The 24,556-nt window shown below is 40.8% G+C and overlaps 1 protein-coding gene, 1 long non-coding RNA gene and 1 other non-coding gene across 3 annotated transcripts; 2 read left to right on the top strand and 1 right to left on the bottom strand.

Moving 5' to 3' along the window:
- The first annotated feature begins 1,460 nt into the window (after positions 1-1,460).
- Positions 1,461-1,574, top strand: trnal-caa (transfer RNA leucine (anticodon CAA)). Its single transcript has 2 exons — positions 1,461-1,498; positions 1,529-1,574. It is a non-coding gene; the product is annotated as a tRNA-Leu (tRNA).
- Positions 1,575-2,272: 698 nt separating this feature from the next.
- LOC128629047 (E3 ubiquitin-protein ligase TRIM35) lies at positions 2,273-6,111 on the bottom strand. Its single transcript, XM_053675146.1, has 6 exons — positions 4,946-6,111; positions 4,461-4,556; positions 4,138-4,368; positions 3,987-4,009; positions 3,782-3,900; positions 2,273-3,259 (listed from the first exon to the last, which is right to left on the bottom strand). The coding sequence occupies exons 1-6, from the start codon at positions 5,342-5,344 to the stop codon at positions 2,718-2,720; spliced, it is 1,410 nt and encodes a 469-aa protein (XP_053531121.1). The 5' UTR covers positions 5,345-6,111; the 3' UTR covers positions 2,273-2,717.
- A 12,310-nt stretch (positions 6,112-18,421) lies between these two features.
- Positions 18,422-21,595, top strand: LOC128629050 (uncharacterized). Its single transcript, XR_008393369.1, has 4 exons — positions 18,422-18,652; positions 20,452-20,586; positions 20,698-20,919; positions 21,021-21,595. It is a non-coding gene; the product is annotated as an uncharacterized LOC128629050 (long non-coding RNA).
- The last annotated feature ends 2,961 nt before the right edge of the window (positions 21,596-24,556 follow it).

Here is a 24,556-nt window from a genome sequence, read left to right as displayed (position 1 = left end):
TGTGCACCAGCCACGTTGTTGAAGATCATTGCTGTCAGTGAAATTGCTAACATAAAGTTCTCTGGGATCACAGTGTTGCAGCAAAGTGACTACAGTATTCTGCCATATTACACAAACCATGCCGTGTATTTTGGGGTGTGGGAGATGTTCCATACTGTTTATCTGCTGAGCAAACCCTATTTCTATTGGAGAGACCCTTCTGCTATTTGAGCAGAAATACCCCATGAGCCACACTGACTGCGTCTGCTCTTCCCCTGTCTCTTAGCCTGGGAACACAACTCTCATAGCACTGCTATACTAACAAGATTTAATGGATTATTGTCAGATCAAATAATACGACGGGCTCAGATTTAGTATATGAACAGTCTGGGAGCTCCTCTACTATACTGTGCTTATGGGATCTATAACTTCTGGAACATTTCACAACTGTGTCTGGTCCAAGCTGCAATCATCTGGCAGTTCCTCCACTTGGTGAACATTTTATACAGAATTGTTAGTGTCAGGTTCTTCCTGCACAGATGAAATGTTTTCTTCAGAAGTGTGCATCTGTGATACGCACAGCTGAGAGAGATCAGCGGTTGTAGGCAGCATTTTTCTGTAGATGTTGAACTGAGCTGCTAAACTGACCTGCGAGGTGAAACTGACCCAAAGGACAGAGCTGTAGTGCTGCATGAATGTGATGTGCTCTGGATGTTCCGGACAAACAAAAAGAGAAAAGAAAGGATTATATTTTCCAGCTGTGGTATTTCCAGAGGTGGGAAGTAACACTCTATATACAAAAACAATGTGATCTTAAGAGTAGGTTTAACTGGCCGTACTTATACTCTTACTCAAGTTCATTTTTAATTACAGAAATGTACCTTTACTTCTCTACACTCGGTGGCGTTCCTGCGTTATTGTTAAATAGTAATGAATGTATGTAGTTTTAATAATTAGTTTATATCTCGTATATTGAGGTCGCGGTTCTCGCCCTACGCTGCAGTGTCTGAATGCGCACGCAACAACCCTCACTTTTATAACGGCTCAGTCCTGGAAGATGATGACCGACGAAGCGAGCGCGTCGATACACACGTATATTTATTCTTATTTGCTTCATTTATAATGTTAAATTACTTTAGTATACTTCTACCTCTCTGTGCTGCTGTAATATGTGGATTTCCCTCTGGGATTAATAAAGTGATCTATCTATCTATCTATAATCATGTGAAAAAACAAGTACACCCCATGGAAATGGTTTAAAAAAAATTTAAAAACACAAGCAGTGATAACCCTCTTCTCTAAACATTTAAAAAGCTGACATGGTAGTTATTGAAGATCTTATTAAAAACTGGGACAGAAACCTTTTCTCCAAAGGTCAGAGTATTGTGCACTGTGATGTATTCACTCTGTTTCAGGTCAGCAAGTCTAATGAGTGTGTTTGTAAACAGGTGGAAAAAAGGGAGGGAAGACACAGATGTAGTGTCAGGATGGCCGAGCGGTCTAAGGCGCCAGACTCAAGGTTCAGACCTTCTCCCTGGTTAAAGGAGGATTCTGGTCTCTAAATGGAGGCGTGGGTTCGAATCCCACTTCTGACAGGATTTTATTCCCTCTAAAAACCCCCATGTGTGAATATTAAATGAATGAAGTTAGGATTCTAAAATGTATTTTGTGCGTATGCAGTAAATTAAAGATGAAGACACTCAACACTGGAGAAGTTTAAATGAGAGGGAACTTATTTATATGTGAGGTTCTGTGCTGAGTGTAGTAGTAGTTCAGAATGTAGCTTTCAGATAAATGCTGATAAATACACACATTAAGAGGAGTTGTGGATCTCCTCAGGATGTCATTTGTGTTTTTGAGGGTTGGAGATGATTTAATTCTTGGATGATCTCTGTGGAAATATGGATGAATAACATGACACTTGAACAGAACGTGTGGTTAAATGACTCTAGAGAACGGTATTATTATAAAATTGTTGTTTTTAGCCCCTTTAATGTCTGACTCTCTCCCCACCACTCTCTCTTCCACATCCGCCCCACATTCTCACTGTGAACAAAGTGATTTCATTTCATTCTGAATCGCATTTTAAATTGTGAATCAGCACCTAATGCAGGATTAACGTACAGATCCATCTGATCTTTACACAAGCACAAACTGCTGGTGGAGGGAAACTTAGAGCTCAATTTGAATTCTCCTCCACTGCACAGTTTCACACAACACACACATCCAGCTAAACATTTCACCCAGGATTAACAGCATAGCGCTAACAATACAAATACAGTAAAGACACCAGTCTTCAAAGCCTCAGTTTATTTACAGTGATTTAAATTCAGGAATAAAATGTAATAATCTAACTCATAGAGATCTACATTTACACGTCATTCTGTGGTTTATTTGTTTCTGGAAGCCCTGAACTGAACATTGTGGGGAAAATGTACTATGGAGTTATTTGAACTTTATCACATTATTTTTATTTAATAATTCATTATTTCAACACAGTAGGTCGTTATTTTCACTTAAAAATTTTCATTTAATAACTTGGAATTTCAAGGTATATTAATATTCCAGATATTATCTTATTATTTTGATGTAATTGTTAAGGTGAGTCGAAATAATAATATAACACTTCAAAATAAATTCCACAATGAAGTGTTCAGTAAAAACAGACTTTCACAGAGAACATGAATCTTTTCATCAGCAATATTTCATTAATGAATTGGAATAAAACAATATCAGCTCTAACTGATCTGATTCACTCTTACAGAGCACTGAAGTGGGAGGAGCTTTACAGGAGATTTATTACAACCAACTCTTATAAATGGCAGTAATTTATCAGTAAATGTGTGTGTGAAAGTGTGTATGTGTGTGTTAGTGAGAGGGTCAGAGAACGACAGCTTTCCTCTGTTCCAGTCCAGCTGCACTCTGATCCTCTGGAGCTTCTGTGTTACTGAGAGGAAAGTGTCTGGCTGTGGTGTAGGACATGTTCCATATGTACCAACAAAATACCACACACACCAGATTCCACTTCTGGAGAATATATTTCCCTTCCTCTGAGCAGATTCTGTCATCACACCCACATCCCACAGTGTACAGTCTCCTACTTCAACGTCCCAGCAGTGTGTCCCTGAGTTAAAGACCTCAGAGCCCAGGATACAGCCATGATCAAATCTCTCTGGATTATCAGGAAGCTTCTGTTTCTCATCACTGAATCTCACACTGGTCAGATCATCAGATACAATGAGTTTAGGGTGAGCAGTGTTGGGGTCCAGAGTTACAGGTGCTGAAAACACACACACACACACACACACACACACACACACACACACACACACACACACACACACACACACTCAGGAGCTAAGCTAACTTAAGCATTACGTTAGTATGGAACTAGCTAACATTAGCCTAATCCAAAGAGATGATAACTGTGATTACAATATTAATGAATAAACATATATAACCGGGTGTATTTAAATTACAAATGTAAACAATCTTTAAAAGAATTGTAAATCTAAAACTTTTGTAATCCATTTTTACATTCGCGCTTCAACCACTGAACAGTCTGACGCATCAGAAGCCTTTCAAAATAAAAGTTCCCTTATATTACATTACACCAGTTCAAAAGGTCACCACATATGTGTGTAATAATAATAATAATAATAATAATAATAATAATAACAACAACAACAACAATTCCAAAACATTACACAAAAGAAACATCACTATAAAGACCACTTTAATGTAATTAACAAAGGCAGAGAAACAGAAATAAAGAAAGAAAGGAAGGAAGGAAGATTCTTACTGTATTGGACCGCGTCCTGCATCTTCTCCCAGACTCTGAACTTCAGGTTGTCCAGATGTTTTGCCACATGGATCAGTGGTCCTGAAAGCTCCTCTGGATGCTGCAGTGTGCACTGAGCTCTGCAAAAACATTCAGGAGTCAGTGCTGCTGTGGGTTTGGAGTCAGAAACACAGAGAACGAGAGAGACAGGAAGCACATCACTCACCTTCTCACTGTGGTCTCGTAGTTCTGTAAAACAACAAAGCAAATATCAGTGGATCTGATTGACATTTTTACACCACTGAAATGTGACGTTTCTGATGATGGAAAGAAGTTTTACTTTCTCACAGTATAAACACTGACTAAATGATCCTCACTTGTAAGAACGAGACGTCTTCGGCTCTCATCTCCTCTTCTACGCCTCTGATTGTGTCTGAAAGAGATGACATGTCTCTGCTCAGCTTCTCAATCTTCTCCTTCATCATCTGACTCTTCTGCTCCTCTTCCGCTCTCAGTGCAGCTATCCTGGCTGCCTCTTCATCTCGTAGAACCTGGTGAAGCTTCTCAAACTCCTCCTTAATCTGCCGCTCTGTGTGTTGGGCCTGAATCTGCAGTGAAGAGGAAATCTAATGAAATAGAACTGATTCTGCAGTGATGCAAAATATCGTTCTAATATCAAACCCATCTTATTGATTCTAACCTTTATATGTTCTGCAGTCTGACTCCAGTTCAGTTTACAGTCTTTAAAGATCTTCAGTTTCTCCTGTAGGGGCTTCAGAGCAGTTTTCAGCTCCTCCTGAAACAAATCAACACACTGCATGGAGACTCTGTGTTTAGTAATAGCTGTATTCTCTCTTACAAGCACTCATTAGAGCTTTTCAAATGCACCAAGTACAGAAGAAACAATGAAAAGTGTAGACTTATAGGATGTGGGTTTATTGGTGTACACTGCTTTAGTCTAACATGGAAGATCTGCTCCTGTTTATACAGGAGACACTTCAGATGCTGAAAATCTGAAGATGATGGAATAGCAGACTCACATTTGTTATTATTTACTAAATTTATCACAAGGCAATTATCATTTATTATTGAATTATTACACTGTGTTTATATTGAACCTGTAGATATTGATATGTAGAATAAACTCTTTTTTACATGTACCTTTTACAGGAACGTTTTATTTACCTTACAGTCTGTTAATGCCTCATCAATGGGGCAGAATTTATGGTTGGTGTGTATTTTTGAATCCCGACACACCACACACACCGGCTGTTGATCATCCAGACAGAAGAGTTTGAGTTTCTCACGGTGCAGACTGCAGACTGTTTCAGACGCTGATGAAGATCTCTGACTTCTCTCCTGTAAGAAAGTCTCACACAGGTTCTTTAAGGCCAGATTTCTGGGAGGATCCTCCATTGACGACTTCCTCCTACAAACAGGACATTCTCTGGATCCTTTGGTCTCCCAGAACTTCTGCAAACACACTTTACACACACTGTGACTGCAGCGCAGGAGAACAGGATCCGTGAAGATTTCACAGCACACAGGACAAGAGAAATCCTCCTCTGAAAACTTAGAAGCCATTTTATTCTGCTGCTGCTGTTGTTCTCTCCGGTCCCAATGTTCAGATTCACTTTCACTTTGATCAAAAGTAATCACACCCTGATTTCAGGTTTGTTTAAAGTTAATATACGACTTTGCAGGTCCAGTTAGTAATCACTTCCTTTCACAGAGCTGAAAATGAGACTCAGAATTCTCCATAAACCGAGAATAAAACTAAACTCACCAGAGCAGAACACTGCAAAAGGACTGCAGTCGTCTCGGACTCTGTACTTCCTTAATGGGAGGAGTTTTAGAGAGACAGGTATGACCTGTTCCACTCAACACTGACAGCAGAAACAGCAGATAAAGATCACTTCTGATAATTCATCGTGTCGACCCAGTCAATGTTTATATCAAGAAATTTAGAAGAGATATTAATACAGAATGTTAACTGTGTAAACAGCCAGAGAGCATTTATTTAGGTTCTGAGCTCGTATGGAAAAGTCTGTTCAAATTAATAACAATATATTGAAGTTTATTTCTGTTTACACTGGAAAGAAGTTTTGTTTGTAGTCTATACATGTAGTCTATGTTTGATGTTTTTCTTATTGAGATTCGACAATATCTTAAAACCATCTTTATGACACAAAACAAAACTACTAACATATGCAAGACTTTTGATAGCACGTTCACCTCACACCTCCAGGGTTGAACATTTCACAGAATGTTCCCTATGGACTTGGCGATGCACTAGAAATCCATTAGGGTCTCCCCACACAGGTTCAAATCCTGCCGACTACGACTGAAATTTGACAAACTGTGAAGCGTTTCCTAATCCGGGTATGTTTCTTTAAACAACAGGAGTCCCGTTACATCTGGCGTAAACCAAACACAGAATTCCACAAAAAGAACATCATACCTACAGTCAAGCATGGAGGTGGCACTTGTGGGGATGCTCTGCTGCTTCAGGGCCTCGGCAATAGTCAAGGAAAACATGAATTCTGCTCTCTATCAGAAAATCCTAAAGGAGAATCTCCAGTCTTCAATCCCTAAGTTGAAGTACAAGCAGAACTGCATGATGCAGCAAGACAATGATCCAAAGCACAGGAGTAAGTCCACCTCTGAGATTAAAGTTTTGGAGTGGTCTAGTCAAAGTCCTGACTTGAACCAACTGAGATGCTGAGGCAGGACCTTAAACAGGCAGTTCATGCTCCAAAACCCTCCAATGTGTCTGAACCAAAGCACTTTTGCAAAGGAGAGTGGGCCAAAATTCCACCCGCTCCATATCTGACAACCTATTCATAAGAATTAAAAGCCATTATCTTAATGGTGTTTTCATTTAAAAAATTAATGTCAGAAGAGGGATTTGAACTCACGCTTCCATTTAGAGACCAGAATCCTCCTTTTACCAGGGAAAAGGTCTAAAGCTTGAGCATGGAGCCTTAGACCGCTCGGCCATCCTGACACTACAGACGTGTCTTTTGCCCTTATACCCACCTGTTTACAAGCACAATAAATACACACACAGACCTGAAACAGAGGTAAATACATCACCGTGCACAGTGCTCTGATCTTTGGAGGAAAGGATTCTGTCTCAGTTTACTCTGGGGGACCCCAGGTATTTTCAGACACTGATGATTTTGGCACGCTCTGATATTGTTGTCAATTTGAACAAATGTAAGCACTATTTTCAAAGTCACATGACTTTTTAGTCTTCAGCACAAGTTCCCCTACAAAAATATCTAAGTAGGATGTGTTTCATGATGTACATTAAATATAAATACGGTGATTTATGTGACGAACCACTTCGGTCATTTGAGGTGATTCTGTTAAGTCTTGAGTGTACATCAACCACAAACACTTTCATGTGCTCCGTTGATATGGACGATTAATTAGACATCTAAGAGTGCATGTGCCTATTGTTTTGGATCAAGAGTGGGCAGTGGGAGGGCTAACGGCTTTCTACACCGAATATGCAAAAGAAGTTGTTCACAGGTCAGCCCAGGTAACCTCATCAGGGTCATGGTCCCAACAGAAGCCTAGAACTTCTGAACTGATTCCCAGTGAAACATGTTCAGAAATGGAAAAAAATCCTTTCAGGTTTCCCAGCAGAGGTTCGAATGCTGAAGAGTAGGTCTGAATTTCTGTTTGCCAGATGATGGGTGAAAACTAGTCATTGTAGACAATTCTGAACAGACGCACAGTGAAGCAGGTTTAGACATTGGCCCACGCAGAGACAGGTATTTTCAGTAGCTGTGGATGAGTGGTTAAGGGAAGGACTAGAAATCAATCGGGGTCTCCCCGCTGAACTTGAAGCACGTGTTAACTGCAGTGAACTTGAAATTTATTTCACAGGAATGTTGAGGGAGAATGCACACACTGTATGAGACTGTATTATCTCTTTGTCAGAGTAAATGAAGAGTCGGCCCAATTGCCTTCCGCCTTTTTATTTGGTTAAAAGTAAACACACAACGCAGACAACAACATTTCTTAGGGAGTTTTTCCCTCACCACCGGCTCGCTCAATTCGGATAAATTCACACATTTAAAATCCGTATCCCGTGGCTTATGTTTCTGTAAAGCTGCTTTGAGACAATGTCCATTCTAAAAAGCGCTATACAAATAAAATTGAATTGAACTGAACAACCGATTACCCTCACATCAGGGTGTGTTGGTCAGGTGTCCACATACTTTTGGCCACACAGTGCCCTTTTCACATTATCTCAGGGGTTCCCAAATTAAGGGTCATGACCCCATGTGGGGGTAATTGGTTTACATGGTTTAGTTTGGGAAGCCCTAAGATCATGTGTAAGGGGCATCTATGTTGGATGTAACTATGTAGCTAGAAATAAGTATGAATTAATTTGATAATCAACCAGTACCACATCTGTTCCCAAAGGTATTGTCTGATAAACAAACATGATTGTTTTCATGAAATTGAAAGACATTATATGTTTTGACTAACTTTGTCTTGCATTTGTTCAGGTGTTAAGGTGGTAAAGAAAAAGAAATGGGAGACCAGTGAAGTGAAAGCAGTTGAAAAACATCTGTACAGGTTCATCAACACTTGCACAGTGCCAGGAAAAAAAACATGGTGAGGCCTGTATTAAAGCTGAGCTGTTGCACTGAAAGGCAGGGATCGGTTGTCCGGTAAGTTCTTTGTAAAAAATCGAATCACTGCTCTTAAAAGGAAAATGTAACCCAGAAAAAGTCTGCATGGTTTCATTTGGTTTTATTTGCACAGATCATTGGTAGTTTTAGTTTATTATTATTATTATTATTATTATTATTATTATTATTATTATTATTATTAAGTTTATGGCTGGAATTTTGTATTGTACAATTTTATTTTTTCTACATTTTTACATTTCATTCGTGAGAAACATTTGAGTGTTAATTAGTAACTGCCTGAAAATACTATCAGTGTGAAAATACTATCTGTGTGAAAATACTATCTGTGTGAAAATACTGTCTGTGTGAAAATACTGTCTGTGTGAAAATACTATCTGTGTGAAAATACTATCAGTGTGAAAATACTATCTGTGTGAAAATACTATCTGTGTGAAAATACTGTCTGTGTGAAAATACTGTCTGTGTGAAAATACTATCTGTGTGAAAATACTATCTGTGTGAAAATACTATCTGTGTGAAAATACTGCATTGCAAATGGCAAGATGTTTCAGATTAAAATAAAAGGCATGTTGTTATTCATGTGACTTAATCAATTATCTTGGAAATATGCATTATAGCACCTTCCCAATTGTTTGTAAATTGCGTCCCCAGATTGTTCACAAGTACCTACAATTTAGAAATACCAGAATAATAGTGTGTGTGTGTCTGCTCGTCCTCAAACGTTTGGTCTACCAGAAATTGTCCCCAGAATGTGGAAAAATGTCACATTGCTTTATTGACGTTTTTTCTTTAATTTGAAGTGACAGACGGTTTTACAGCTTCAACAGAAACACGAATCTGTCTTTGGTTTGCTCCTAAACCTTTTAGAAACACGGGTCCCCGCATTGGAGGATCCAGCATGTAGTCCCCAATATAGACTTGCACAAGAATGTGTGTGTGAACGAGTGTGAAAGCGAGTAAGTGTGTGTGTGTGTGTGTGTGTGAACGAGTGTGAAAGCGAGTAAGTGCGTGTGTGTGTGAACGAGTGTGAAAGCGAGTAAGTGTGTGCGTGTGTGTGTGCGTGTCGCAGTGGAGGAGCATGGCGGCTCCGAACACGCGGCTGTGTGAGAGTTTGACTCGCCGGCACGGTGTGAGGGTGGCGTGCAGGGCGAGTGTGGAGGAGTGTGTGTTAGCGGGAGGAGAAGTGGTGGGACATGAGAACATTGTCTCTGCCTCCCGCATGAACAATGCAGTTGTAGTCTTTGTGAATGACGTTGATAGGGCAAACAAGCTAGTGCAGAAAGGAATTGTACTCAATAATGAGCTTACGATGGTCTCTTCCCTACGTTCCCCATCCAAAAAGGTTATACTGTCTAACGTCCCTCCCTTCATCTCCGATGAGATCATATCCAAAGAACTGTCTAGATCCGGGCGGTTGGTCTCCCCATAAAGAAAATCCCCCTTGGCTGTAAGTCCCCACTAGTTCAGCACTTGGTGTCTTTTAGAAGAATGGTTTTTATGATTCTGAAAGATGGTGTAGAGGAACTGAACCTAGTGTTTAAATTCAGTGTAGAAGGCTATGGCTCCAGCATTTTTGTATCTACAGAAAAGCGAGAAGTCGTATACCGTGTCGAGAGCATTAAGGAGTTCTTACGGAATGCCAAATGGCAAAAGAACGTTGTAGTAGAAGAGCACTTCGCAGATCTGAAGCAGTTTATCCATGATGTCAAACATTTTAGAAGGGAAGGAGCTTCTACTGACACTGAGATCTATCGTCTGAAGAAATTCATGACTAAAGTCAGCAGAGAAACTCCTGATGATGACCAGTAGAGTGTTTGGTGTGTTTTATATTAGAATGGGTTTTATCATCTGCTTGTTTTATCTACACCTTGTTCTTATGACTGGGATTCGTATTGCAAGTGTAAACGTTAACGGGGCAAGAGAACATGAAAAACGTGTAAAACTATGAGTTACTAAAGCAGAAGCGTATTGATGTAGCGATGTTGCAGGAAACACATAGTAATGTTAACAGTGCTACTATCTGGATGAAGGAGTGGGGTGCGCTGGCAATTTTAAGTCACAATACATCAGTTAGTGGTGGGGTTGCCCTACTGTTTGCTCGCAATTTTACTCCCAGTTCTTATACAGTAGATGAGGTTTTAAATGGGAGGCTTTTAAAAGTAAGAGCTATCTATGAGAATGAGAGCTTTGTTTTTATTTGTGTGTACGCTCCCACCAGTGCAGGGGAGAGAATTGGTTTTCTTAAATAAACTAGACAAGGTCATTGCTGACTGCAACACTGCCGATACTTTAATTCTGGGTGGGGATTTTAGCTGCACAACAGATAACTTGGACAGGAACCACACAGAACCTCATGTGGCCTCCCGTAAGCGCCTGTGGGAGACGATGGAGGCTCACGAACTGATTGATATTTGGAGAAATTTAAATAGAAACCAGAGGCAGTACACGTGGGCCCACTCCATAGACAACACACTCTCCCTGGCAAGACTAGATCGCTTTTATGGTTTAAAACATCAGCTGACACTTTTTACTAAATGTTTTATTGTTCCAGTGGGCCTCTCTGATCACAGCATGGTGCAGTGTATCGTCAGTAAAGAAAATGTAAAACCAAAAAGTGCTTACTGGCATTTTAATACTGCACTTTTAGAGGATACTAATTTTAGAGAATCTTTTATTTATTTCTGGAATGTTTTTAAATATGAAAAGATGGCTTTTAGTTCTATACAACAGTGGTGGGATGTGGCCAAAGCTCAAATTAAAGCATTTTGTCAACAGTACACTTTTAATGTCACAAGAGACATTGTCAGATCTCTGAAAGCCCTGGAGACTGGAATAGTGGAACTCCAGTGTTTGGAGACCGCAGGAGATCGAGGGCAGGTTGAAGCCCTCAAAAGTAAAAAAGCTATAATGAATGACCTGTTGGGCATCACAGCACAGGGGGCGCTGGTCTGCTCACGCTTTAAAAGCATGAATGAGATGATTGCTCCTTCTAAGTTCTTTTTTGGTCTAGAGCAGAAGAATGGACAGAAAAGATTCGTACATGCTGTGCGAACAGAATCAGGAGATCTTCTGTCAGATCCCGCTGAAATTCGCAAGCAGACAGTTAGCTTCTACTCGAAGCTGTACAGCAGTGAGCAGTCAGGGGTACAGACAGTGGAAGAGAGCGTCCTTAAAGACCTGCCAAAACTCCCAGAGCATGTGGCCAGCGATCTGGACATAGAGCTAACTCTAGCAGAGCTCTATGAAGCTCTCCAAGGGATGGAGAATGGAAGGGCGCAGGCATAGACGGTCTCCCTGTAGAGTTCTACAAAGCCTTCTGGGCAGTTGTAGGGCAGGATGTGTTAGAAGTGTTGCTAGGCAGTGTGAAGGGAGGTGAACTCCCATTGAGCTGCAGGAGCGCTGTCCTGACCCTACTGCCGAAAAAGGGAGATCTGACGCATTTGAAGAACTGGTGCCCGGTCTCACTGTTGTGCACGGACTACAAGCTGCTCTCAAAAGCGCTAGCTTCAAGACTGACTAAGGTAATGGAGCAAATCACTCACCATGACCAGACGTACTGTGTGCCCGGCAGGTCTATATTTGATAATGTACACTTAATTTGTGACATTTTGGATGTCTCCAGGCTATTGCGCTTAAAGACTGGTCTTATTTTTCTAGACCAGGAAAAGGCTTTTGACCGGGTTGAACATGAATACTTGTGGAAGGTGCTGGAAACCTTTGGTTTCAACCCAGGTTTCATAGCCATGATCAAGACTTTGTAGAGTGAAATTGCGAGTGTACTGAAGGTTAATGGTGGTTTGTGTGCCCCTTTTAGAGCCTACAGAGGTATTAGACAAGGCTGTTCTCTGTCAGGCATGCTGTACACCCTAGCGTTTGAACCTCTTTTATGTAAACTGAGAGATCAACTTTCTGGTTTTAAGATATCTCACTCCAGTGCTTCTCTGTGTCTCTCAGCATATGCAGATGACCGAGTCGTAATGCTGGGAACACAGACTGATGTGAATATTTTAACTGATGTATTAAAATATTTTGAGAGTTTATCATCTGCCAAGGTCAACTGGGCCAAAAGCGAAGCCATTTTAGTTGGAGAGTGGGGTGGTGGGCAGCCCACATTACCAGCTGGTTTGGTGTGGAAAAAGGGTGGTTTTAAGTACTTGGGTGTTTATGTGGGCAGCACTGAGATTTTAACAAAAAATTGGGAAGGTGTCTTTGAGAAGGTGAAGGGCAGACTGAGCAGGTGGAAGTGGCTGGTCCCAAAAATGTCTTACAGGAGACGAATGCTGATCATCAACAACCCTGAGGTCACACAGGAATGTCCGTTCTGTTCACAGAGAAAGACTGTTTTTCATGCGTTTATACATTGCCCCAGGTTGCAGCTATTGTTTCTGTTTTTAAAACAATGACTTGAGGTCATTTTATGTGGATTTTACTTTTCAGATTTTTATCTTTGGTTTTAAGCATGTTAGAAGAACCAGATTCAAGTGTCAGCTGATCAAGTTGATAAAAAATGGCGATATACCCGAGCAGAAAAAACAAAGTGGCACAGAACACAGACTGCGATGCCATAAAAGTTCTCTCCAGACTGATCAAATCCCGGATTCTGATGGATTTGAACGTTTACAGTAGTATGGGAGACGTGGAGATGTTCAAGGCGGTGTGGTGCTGCGAGGAGGCTCTGTGTTCTGTAGTGGAGGGAGAACTTTGTTTTACACCTGCATTAGGCTGATAATGTTCTTAACGACTATCCGTTGTTGCGCTGACTTATTTATTTATTTTATTTATTTATGGTTTTTCTTTTTAATGCTCCTTTAAATATTTATTTATTTATTTATTTATTGCGTCACCTTTGACTTTAATGTGTATAGTGTGACGTTTGATAAATAAAGGATTGTAAAAAGTCAAAAGTCTCTCTCTCTCCCTCCAAGGGTTCTCTCTCTCTCTCCCTCCAAGGGTTCTCTCTCTCTCTCACTCTGTGTGTGTGTGTGTGTGTGTGTGTGTGTGTGTGTGTGTGTGTGTGTGTGTGTGTGTGTGTGTGTGTGTGTGTGTGTGTGTGTGTGTGTGTGTGTGTGTGTGTGTGTGTTGCATGCTGGGAGTGTGTGTGCGGAGTACGGAGTGTGTTTCTGAGAGCGATTTTAAAAAAACAGTTGTTTATTTCTGTTACTTTCTTAATTTTTCCTTTGTGTTTTTCCTTTCTTTTCCCTCGTTACTCGACTGAAATTAGAACATGTACAAAAGTTTCTATCGTGTGCCCGGGAGAGTTTAGACCCTGGGATGGCGTCTATACCAAACACCACCTAAACTAACACTCCGAAATGGGTGCAGGTGTGTACCAGAGCCTGGAGTGACGGTAGATGACTTACTTGTAGTTATGGGAGAGCAGGTAGGATTTGATCATGTAGTTTCAGCCTCACAGATGAGAGAATACACCTCTTGACCAAATTAGAGACTTTATAAGACAACAACATACAGAAGACTTTATCATCCTAGTGGGAGGTTTTAATTGTACTCTGGATTTTACACAGTGTAGAAACAGTGTGAAACCCCATGCAAGTGTTTAACCAATGTTATTAAAAATCTAGACTTATCTGATGTATGGAGAGAACATAACCTGATGACACGTCAGTGTACGTGGGTAAAGATCAGTAACGAGAAGATCTCTGCTGCATGGCTGGATAGATTATATGTATCACGCAATGTGAGGAATAGAGTCTTAAAGTCAAAAATCTTCCCCACCTCAATGTCTGATCATAAACTAGTTACCTTGGAGTGTACCCTACGAAAAAAAGCATAAGAGTTGTCATTGGCATTTCAATGTTAAATTACTAGAAGATAGAAGTTTTTATGAAACTTTTAAGCTTTTTTTGGACTCATGGAGGAGCAAGCAGAATTATTATGAAAACTACATTCAATGGTGGGAAACAGGGAAGGTACAAATAAGACATTTCTGTCAGCAATTTCATCATATTCTATGTTCTGTATAAAAAAAGTCATTGGAATGTCTTGAAAGAGAAATTATTGGCATAGAACAAAGTATCAATAAAAAGGACTCTGTAAACCTCAAAGATCTAACTTGCTCAGCTCGATTCTAAAAGAATGAGTGGAACAAGCTCTTGTAAGAAGTTGGTTCTTAACAATGAAGGACATAGATGCTTCCACTTCTTTCTTTTTTAACCTGGAGCATACGGAAGGACAAGAGAAATTGATGTACTGTTTAAAGGATTGTAATGATCGAGACACCTCTGACCAAATGGAATGCACAAAATTCCTGTGGATTTTTACTCAAATTTATACACCACTGAGGAAGGGGAGTAGAAGACGTTCCTGATGGTCATGAAGAGCTGCGGTCATCTGCATCTAAGGGCAAGAAATAATTTTGTTGTAAATAAGCATTCAGATAAACAGGTAAAAAAAAAAAATCTGTCTTACAGTACCTTTTCTCTTTTTACTCTGTGGAAGAAAGAATGAGGAGATGGTGCTCTGTTTCGTCACAGGCATTTCCATCTTGGTTTGGGTAAAATTCAGAGCCACTGCCACGCTGTAGCCTCCGGACCGAGCCAGTGGATTCAGGAGTTTAGATATCGGTCGTGCCAGTTTCTGTTAGAAAGAAAACCTTTTCAAAAGATTGCTTACATTTTCACGCCGAAGGTGCGGCATTTTTACACCAGGCGCACTTATTATTGAGTACACAGCAAATACTGTGATTAAATATATATACACCGCCGCTGATTCATGAAGCACAGCCAGGAGGTCCGTGATATTTTTTTGTTGATGTTCTCACACTAGTGCACAGGTTCACAACCCAGCTTTTAAAATTAAAGACTTAATTTTAGTTTTTTTCTGCGCACACAAGGCATTCGTATCGCTTCATAAAAATTGGGATTAAACCACTGGAGTCACGTGGATTACTTTTACGACGCCTTCATGAACTTTCCGGAGCTTGAAAGTTTTGGTTACACAGACTGTATATGGAGGGACGGAAATCTCCCAGGTTTCATTAAAAAACGTCTTGATTTGTGTTCTCAAGGTGAACGAAAGTCTTATGGGTTTGGAACGACATGAGGAGGAGTAACCGATGACAGAATTTTCATTTTGGGGTGAACTATCCCTTTAACTGTATGACTTGCGGTCACTACATATTACACACGAGGTTAATATAAGACATGTATAGTATTTAGATACTCTAAATATACACATAAAAAGGTACCAAACTGTACTTTTCCTTGAGCTAATACCATCAAACCTACATCATTTGTATGTGTTTTTTTCACCTTCACCTTTTTCACCCTCATAGAATTTGTAATGGTTTTAATGGCAATTGTATTGGTTTCGATGGAAACTGTAATGGTCCCTGTGGGTCTTTACTGGTAATTTGTTGCCTTCAAATGGTGGCATGTTATGTCTAGTGGATACCATTACGGACCAGTAGTGGTATTGGTTTTAATGGTTAGCTGATGGTTTGTAATGGTATGTGTACTGGAAACCATTAGAATTTCAGTGATGGTTTCTATTGTTTTTTGTGTTTCTTTTTTTGCAAGGAACATAATTCGCCCTCAAATAAATGATATATGTAGATATATATCAATATTTATTGTTTTTAAACAACTTTTTCCCCAGGTAACAGATACATAATAAAGGGTAGATACATACAGCCTTGATGGTATCACTATAGCAACAAGGAAAGGACAGTGTGATAGATTAGGATTTGTGAGAGAGTAAGAATGTCAGTGGGGTGATACTGATCTGTAAAATCAATGTTAGTGTGTGGAAATTTAAAACGTACTCTCTGTTTCTTCACCCTTAGTTCATCAGCGTCCAGCCAAACTCCACACTCCTGCTCTGGGGAGAGAGCTTTACATGTCTTACTCTTACTGCTCTTCATGTTTCTTCTTCACCTCACACCACCCAGCAGTGGCAGCTTTTCTACCCCGTTAACCTTCAACAGAAAAAGATTTACTCACTGAGCAGTCTTACTCATTTTCTGCGCAGATAAGCGAACTTAATCTGTCTAAAAACAGAGCAGTAGTAGGTCTGACCAAATAAATAAGCTAGTAATAGTGCACTCTAGTTTTCCCGCCCAGTATTTGTTTGAAAGTCTTCCGGTTGCCAAGTTCTCCAAAATTCCTCTTATATTTTCTGTATACATTTACATCCATTTTGTGGTATTGGCGCCCTCTTCAGCCTATTAGGTTATAACAACATTAATTGAATATGCACCAGGGCTGGAAAATATTCAAATTGAATACTTGTACTCTAATTTAATTACATTTCAAAGTTAAAAAAAAAACAAACAAAAAAAACGTTTTTTAAGTAAAAAATACTTTTTGTTTCTTAATGGTATATTTTATGTAGGAAGGAACTGTTCCACAACCTTCCAAGCTTAACCCCGGGGCATAAAGACTTCTTAGAAGCTGGACTCACGTACAAAGAAATCACAGCTGTGGCACTGGAACTATCTGCGGGCCATACACCTGGAGTGGACAGCCTGCCTGCCGAATTTTACGAGGCTTTCTGACCTGTTCTTCCACATGATTACTTCAGAGTTCTTCAAGTAAGCAATACTGAAAAAGATCCTTCCTAAGAGCGTTCAGCATGCGGTTCTGACACTGCTTCCTAAGAAGTGGGATTTAACACTCCTAAAGAACTGGAGACCTGTGGCAGTCTTGTGCACAGATTACAAGATTATCTCCAAATGCTTGGCAAACAGACTAAATGAGGTGCTGATTAAGATAATAATGTGATTAAGGTGTTTACATGATCTTAATCTGAAGGTGTTTACATGGGTCACTTTTACAATACTCCTGTCATGTTCCCGTTTTACATGTTATAGAACATAATTAGATGAACAGCCCGCGTCATTACGTCACCGCGCCACGCCGTCCGACGTCCCTCCAGAATTTCACGTATCAATATACAGTACGTCTTCGTTATGGTACCGTATACAGTTTTGGGTGTTTTTATTTAATTTTTTTTACGAACGCTTTAAGTGCAGTTAATTATTTGTCATGCTGTATGTGCTAATAGACAACTGCTTGAAGCGGTGGGTGTGTCCCAAATCACGTAGTTACCGTCTATATAGTAGCCGAGATGCATGTATTTTTCCCCACTACAGGCCTATAGTAGGAAAGTGTGCGATTTGGGACGCAGCCGAACTCTCTTGTTCGCCGTAAAACGTAAAACTGCCGTGTGTGATCGTGTCCTGTCGCAAAATGCGGTGAAAACTCCCACATGACGTTCATAATGTGATTAAGGTGTGTACATGTCTGTAATACACGTCCATAATGCGACTAAAACAGGAGTACTCCACCTGTCTTAATTAGATTATTGCTTACTTCGATTATGACCTTAATTAGATTAAGGTAAGTAAAAATTGCTGTTTACATGGTAGTTTCTTCATTAGAGTATGGTCTTATTCGGATTAAGAGTGGATTATTGTTGTCCATGTAAACGCAGCTACTGATGCTACTTTCATGATAAAAATGGCTGGTGGCCTGAGTACTGCTGTGAAAGCCCAGAGGGGGAGGCTGTCCCCTCTCGGGTCAACTCTATAGTATATTCATTGAGCCTTTGCTACATAAACTTAGAAAAGATCTAATGGGTCTACAAGTCAATTTTCCAATCTCCCAACAACCAATTAAACTATCTGCATATGCGGATGACATGACGGTCCTAATTAGAGGTGAAGGTGATGTTGAAGAGGTAAAATGCGCTCTTGAGTGCTATGGAAAGGCATTATCATATAAAGATAACTGGCTTAAAAGTGACGCTGTGTGATGTGGCAGAGTCACTGAAAGTCCATTACTTCCCAGTGGCCTACATTGGGGAAGGGCAGGTTTTAAATATCTGGGAGTTTTTGGGGGACAAATGAGTATAGACAACAAAATTGGGAGGGCCTGCTGGAGAAAATACGTGCGCGACTGTCTCGTTGGAAATAGTTGATACCGTTGTCATACAGGGGAAGGGTGCTGGTATTTAACAAACTCATAGCCTCTTCCCTTTGGCACAGAACAATGATCCTGCAGCCTCCAGAAGATCTCGTGAGGCAAATACAGAGATTGGCTAAAGGCACCAGTGCTGTATCTACCCAGACAAGAAGGAGGACAAGGCCTAGTAGATGTTGGGTCCAGAGTGAAGACATTCAAACTCCAAGTGGCGCAGAGACTTCTCTACAGGCAGGATGTGAGCTGGGCTGGGATAGCGTGCACCTTACTGAGGAAATCAGGTAATATGGGCCTAGATTGCCACTTGCTCTTGATGAATGTTCTAGCAACTGTTTGAAAAAGTAGGTTTTTAACATGATTAAAAATGGTGAACAGAATAAATCTCACTGTGGAAAAGTGTAAATCATTGGATTCTGTAGGACTCTACTTCTGTAGAGGTAAGATTCATGGCCACCAGAAAAGTTGCCAAAAAACTATAAGCATATTTGAAAGTTTTGTTATCTTTTGAACATTAGGTGGCACTGGCCCCAAACTTTTAGGGTTCCCTCAGAATATGGTGCTAATGACACATACCATGTTTCATAATGTTATGCCAATGCAGTCAAAAAATACAGTATTTTATAGCCAAAAATAGCCGACATGGTAATACTGGGTATCAGTCGACTCGGTATACAGTACTGAATCAAATAAGACCAGTCTCATGATTTTTGGCAAAGCTAGTCAGAAGTTGTAAGCCAACTTAGATATTTAGATATTTCAAAACGGTGGGCAGTAATTTTGGCTGACCATAGCATTATTGGTAACATTGTTCTTGGCATTACCCAAGGATTCTATCAAGACCAGTAGCATGACAATAGGCAAATGTAATCAAAAGCTATTAGCATTTATTGATATTGCATTATAATCTTTGACCACAAGGTGGGGTTGTCCTGAAACTTTATGGCTACCTTCAGGATATGGTGTCACCCATTTTCGTTACAATACACCAAGGTGTTTGTAGAATACAGCATTTTACATCTAATTCAAAATTGCCAACACAAAATGGCTGACCTAAAAAAAATGTCTAATCATTCGACTCAGTATGGTGTGGTATCAACAGTATCGACTTTTGTACAGCTGGTGCTATCGTACTAGCCTGCCCTTCATACAGGAAGCCTCAGTCCTCTTATGATTATTGATAATTTCTTCTTGTGTTTTATTTGACCAATTGCATAGGTTGCTGTTTTGTTTTTTTTAATAATTCTTGGCAAGTCTTTTTAACTTCAAATAAAATTTTTGTATGGAAACCCATGCCTCTTGCCTGTTCTAAGTGAATTGTAGTTGTGTGCCTTTGTTTGGGTTTTCTTCCACGTTCCCTCAGGGTGGCGTAATCATTACAAACGAGCCACTTGTTACATAGATAAAAGGAGTCGCTCTGCTAACACAGGCTCTAGTGAGGATACGCGAAGATTGTGCTACATCTGCTACTAGTAGCAGTGGATTGACCAGCTCGACTGGTTCTCGGAGATGATATTTCTGATGGATGGCACTCCTTGTGAGGTTCACGTTCATAGGGATCTATTGTCTGAAGCCAGAGGGCTGATTTATCACCCTTGGTTGGAACTTTGGAAACTGTGAGTCTGGCCCCTGAGCGGCACCAGCTCATAGATTCCAGTCTCTCAACCGAGGTTGTAGAGACCATGTTAAATGCTAGGAATGTCACTGAGACCCAGTAAACTACGCAAAGGCTACAGTCCTGGAGTACTTACAGGAACGTTTCATTTTTGCCTCGACAAAGGAGGAGGAAGCTGCAAGTTCTTTTGCTACCCCATGATTTTAGTGGGGTTTTTGAAAGTATATATAGTTGTCTGTACTGTAAAAAATGTTTTACAGAATGAACAACTCTTAACTTGTATGTATACATATGTAACTTGGTTGGCTGCTCCCTGGTGGGTTCTTTATGTATGAAGCCATGTCATCAGGCCCGTGTGACTGAGCTTTGTACCTTACAGAAGTTGTTCAGACTGTGGTTCAGATCATCTGCATTTTATTCCTGAGACAACTGTAAAATTAAGTGGCTGCGTATTTCTCGTTCACACAGTGGCTGCAGGCATATTACATGCACATCCGGCCAAGAGCGATCAGGAGTGACCTGAACTGTGACAGATTTTTTCCTTTCGTCAGCTGGCACGGCTTTGCTCACAGTTTCAAACGACCTTGGTGTGCTCCACAAAGCGTACGTACCTACACAAATCGACATACTCGTGCGATTGTTCACTTTCTTTACAGAAATATCAGACCCCATCATATTACAATTAACATTCCGTGTAACATTTTCTTTCTGCAGTTATGAAAAAAGCTGGAGAGAGTGCACACTGGAAAGCTTTTTAAGAGCCACCACTCGTCAGGCAGGAAGTGCGGCAGAGTCAGCAGCAGCTAACCCGAAGGACACGGAGAAGGAGGCCGTGTCCTTTCACTTGGCCTACGACACTGCCGTGGCCAGACTGCGCAGAGTACCGACGCCACAGGCTGTAGCCGCCACGGCTACATTGCTGGACTCCTTGGCAGGGTAGGGTTCGTCATCTTACACAGACATGAAACATCACATTTGCGTGTATTTGCTGTTCACCTAATTTCGAATGTCAACACATACCTTCTTTCCTTTTGCAGCTGTGACACCGACCGGTATCCTGGTCCGTCAGTCACAAAGTCTTTTGACTTTTCAGACTTTTTAAAGATGTTTCCGGCGTCGGCAGACAGCAAACCACCCACCAAACAGGACGGGTTAAAGGCAGGGTTTCCGGGGGATCGTGTCTTCTACGACAAGTGGCGTGCCTCCCAAAAGGCCAAAAGAATGGAACTGCTGCTATGCAAGTACTCTGATCCATAAATACCACATTGACTAACAAAATGAATAAATATTTACTTTGACAATTGAGCAAAACTATGGTCTCCACCCACAAGCTCAAGTCATTTCTGTTGTGATTTGTTCCTGTCGATAACTGACGTGTGACTGCAGTCGTTTTATTCTTCGTTCTAGTGTCCTTTATCCGAAAACCACGAGAAAGCAGGGTGAAATGCAGGATTGTGAAGGAGGGGTGGAAGAACAACTGTCCGAAGCCAGCGGACGTTTTGGCGGCATGGAAACCAGCCACCAGACTTGTCATCGAGACTGATGAGGGCTTCTGCCAGAATGCGTCTCAGCAGACGTGGAAAGGCCTGGCCCTCAAAGGTTTTGGTGGAGAGAAAGGACTAGGTAAGAAAACAACTTTCTTGTTATTTTAGTAACGAGGGGAGAAGTTGTTATTGCTTAAATGATGGTTTTGCTATTTGTAATTTACCTTACAACCTAAAAGAAAAAATAAAAACAAAACACTGCTTGTAAACCTGTTGATTTCGTCCTTGTCATCTGATGCATATTGTTTTGCTCTCTTTTGCAGGAGTTGTTGCAACCCAACCCTTTTCCAAGGGTTACATCGTGTGTGATGACCGTGGGAAGGTAATCACAGCGGCCCAGGGAAAAGTCATGATGCAGAATCTACAGGATGAAGCACCAGAGTACCTGTTTTTCTTCAGGACCGGGCAGAGGCATCTCCGCATCGACGCCCAGACTTTTCCCTGTGAATGCCACCCCTGTGCAGACACTGTGGGCAGAAGACTGAAGCATTCATCCAAGCAAGCCGACCTGTGTCCGGAACCTTTCGTTTTGAAGGTGAACGGACAGGACGTGGATGTCCTCCTCTTCAGGGCCCTGTGGGACATCAGTGTGGACACCGAACTTAAAGATGACTGCGGTGTGAAAAGGAAGTCCTTCCCAGGAGAGGGTCAGGATCTGCTATGGCTAGATGACTAGCATAGCATATCATCAAATGAGCAACATCAGTCAAACGGTGTTCAGATCCCCATGTTGTAAATAATGTAAATATTTGAAAAGCCTAATTCTGTGTAGACAAAACAGTATTACTAACTTTTATTATTTTTTATCCACTTTTGCAAAATAAAAATGTGACGTGTTTTTTGGTGTTCACTTGTACTAGTTTCGGTTGGCCATTAAGCAGACACATAAGCATTGTTGCTCACAATCTTTTTGACTCAGGTCATTTAACTCAAATTCAAACTTGAAAGCCTGGGGGAAACCCTGTATCTTCTGTGCCTGTGGCCATCGACAGCAGCAGAGGGCCATTAAGGAAGACAAAAGGGTTGGGGGTGGGTAGGTGACAAAGACTTGCACATGAAACAAGACAGACAGAGAACTTGTATAGGTGAGAGTAAACAACAAATTCTACATCCTATTTCAACCAGAGCATTTACTCTCTCTGACATCCTGTCTTCCTGAACAATCATTAATTAATAAAGTTTATCTATATTTATATTACAGGGTAAACTTAAATTCTTGTTATAAATTTTATTTATACACTCATGCACACACACGTGTTCTAAATAAAAACAGCTTTTATTTTTAGTTAATTAAACTTGCCTAAGAAGTTTTTTTTGGTATCGGATCACATTCCTGACAGTTTATTGGGGAGAGATGTGCTTTGTAAATTGAATTTCCAAATTTGGTGTTTCCCGGATGGAGTATACATGGATAGTAAAGGAATCAACACACAAATGTTTCTTTCAGAACCAAAAGCAAATGTATACTGGTTGGGTAGTTTAGAGTGTGATGTAGAGAAAAGCATTGGTAAATGGGAAACGTACATTGAGGGGGCCAGCAGGGGGACACCGGAGAACAGGAGCCTGGGGCAGAGAGGGGTAACGACACACCTGAGGAACACACCACTGAAATAATCACAGCACCCAGGGATAACACACACACACACCCGCGCCCGTACCACTAGAAACACCGACACCCGCGCCCGTACCAGCAGTGACACCGACACCCGCGCCCGTACCAGCAGTGACGCCGACACCCGCGCCCGTACCAGCAGTGACGCCGACACCCGCGCCCGTACCAGCAGTAACACCGACACCCGCGCCCACACCAGTAGTTACACCGACACCCGCGCCCGTACCAGCAGTAACACCGACACCCGCGCCCATACCAGCAGTAACACCGACACCACAGGAGCTGCACGAGAGGAACCCCCCACAGACATGGAGGAGGAAAGGGTCACCCCAGAACTTTCAACTTTTATCAGGGGGGTCTGTGGGGGTTATTCTTCTTTTTCCTTTCCTTCTTCTCTTTCTTCTCCTTCTTTCTCCTTCTATCTATCTATCTAGCTCTCTCCCTATCTAGCTCTCTCTATCTATCCATCTATCTATCTAGCTAGCTCTCTCTATCTATCTATCTATCTAGCTCTCTCTCTCTCTCTCTAGCTCACTCTATCTAGCTCTATCTAGCTCTCTCTCTAGCTCTCTCTCTCTCTCTATCTAGCTCTCTCTCTCTCTATCTGTCTAGCTCTCTCTCTCTAGCTCTCTCTCTTTATAGCTCTCTCTCTCTCTCTATCTAGCTCTCTCTCTCTAGCTCTGTCCATCTATCTAGCTCTCTCTCTCTTTCTCTCTCTCTTACACAAGCTGTACACTCACTACTTTACATTGTAGCACAGTGTCATTTCTTCAGTGTTGTCACATGAAAAGATATCATCAAATATTTACAACAATGTGAGGGGTGTACTCACTTTTTGTGACTTTATAAATAAATAAAACACACACACAGATATATATATATATATATATATATATATATATATATATATATATATATATATATATATATATATATATATATATATATATATATATATATATACACATACACACACTACATTTCTCAGCCGATACCAGTAACTGATTATTCAGACTGATATTGGCCGATACCCATAGTTCTGCCTTTTATGCCTTCTTTTAAATTAATACCACAATTCTGAAGCAAATGCAAATAAAAACTTTACTCTTTCCATTTCAACAAGTTGTTTCACAGTAACTGGTCTCATAACATACAACATATAATGGATTCCCTTTTGAAAGATGTGTGATTATTAAAACTCTTATTGTCCCCTTAAATCTTATGGCTGGGGATTCCTGTACAGAGGAAGGTCCATCTACCTCCACAGAGAATCTCAGCAGTGTACAAATGTTTTTGCAGCTGCCCTGATTAAAAATATTGGGTCTGTGTATGATAACATAAATGTCTGTAATACAATCATACTGAATTATCATTATGTCTTCCTAGCTGCCTGAAAAGGAGCTGTATAGGTCCATCT

Source organism: Ictalurus punctatus, chromosome 24, assembly GCF_001660625.3.
Source record: "Ictalurus punctatus breed USDA103 chromosome 24, Coco_2.0, whole genome shotgun sequence".
NCBI classification, from domain to species: domain Eukaryota; kingdom Metazoa; phylum Chordata; class Actinopteri; order Siluriformes; family Ictaluridae; genus Ictalurus; species Ictalurus punctatus.
This window is presented reverse-complemented; position numbering and strand designations above follow the sequence as displayed.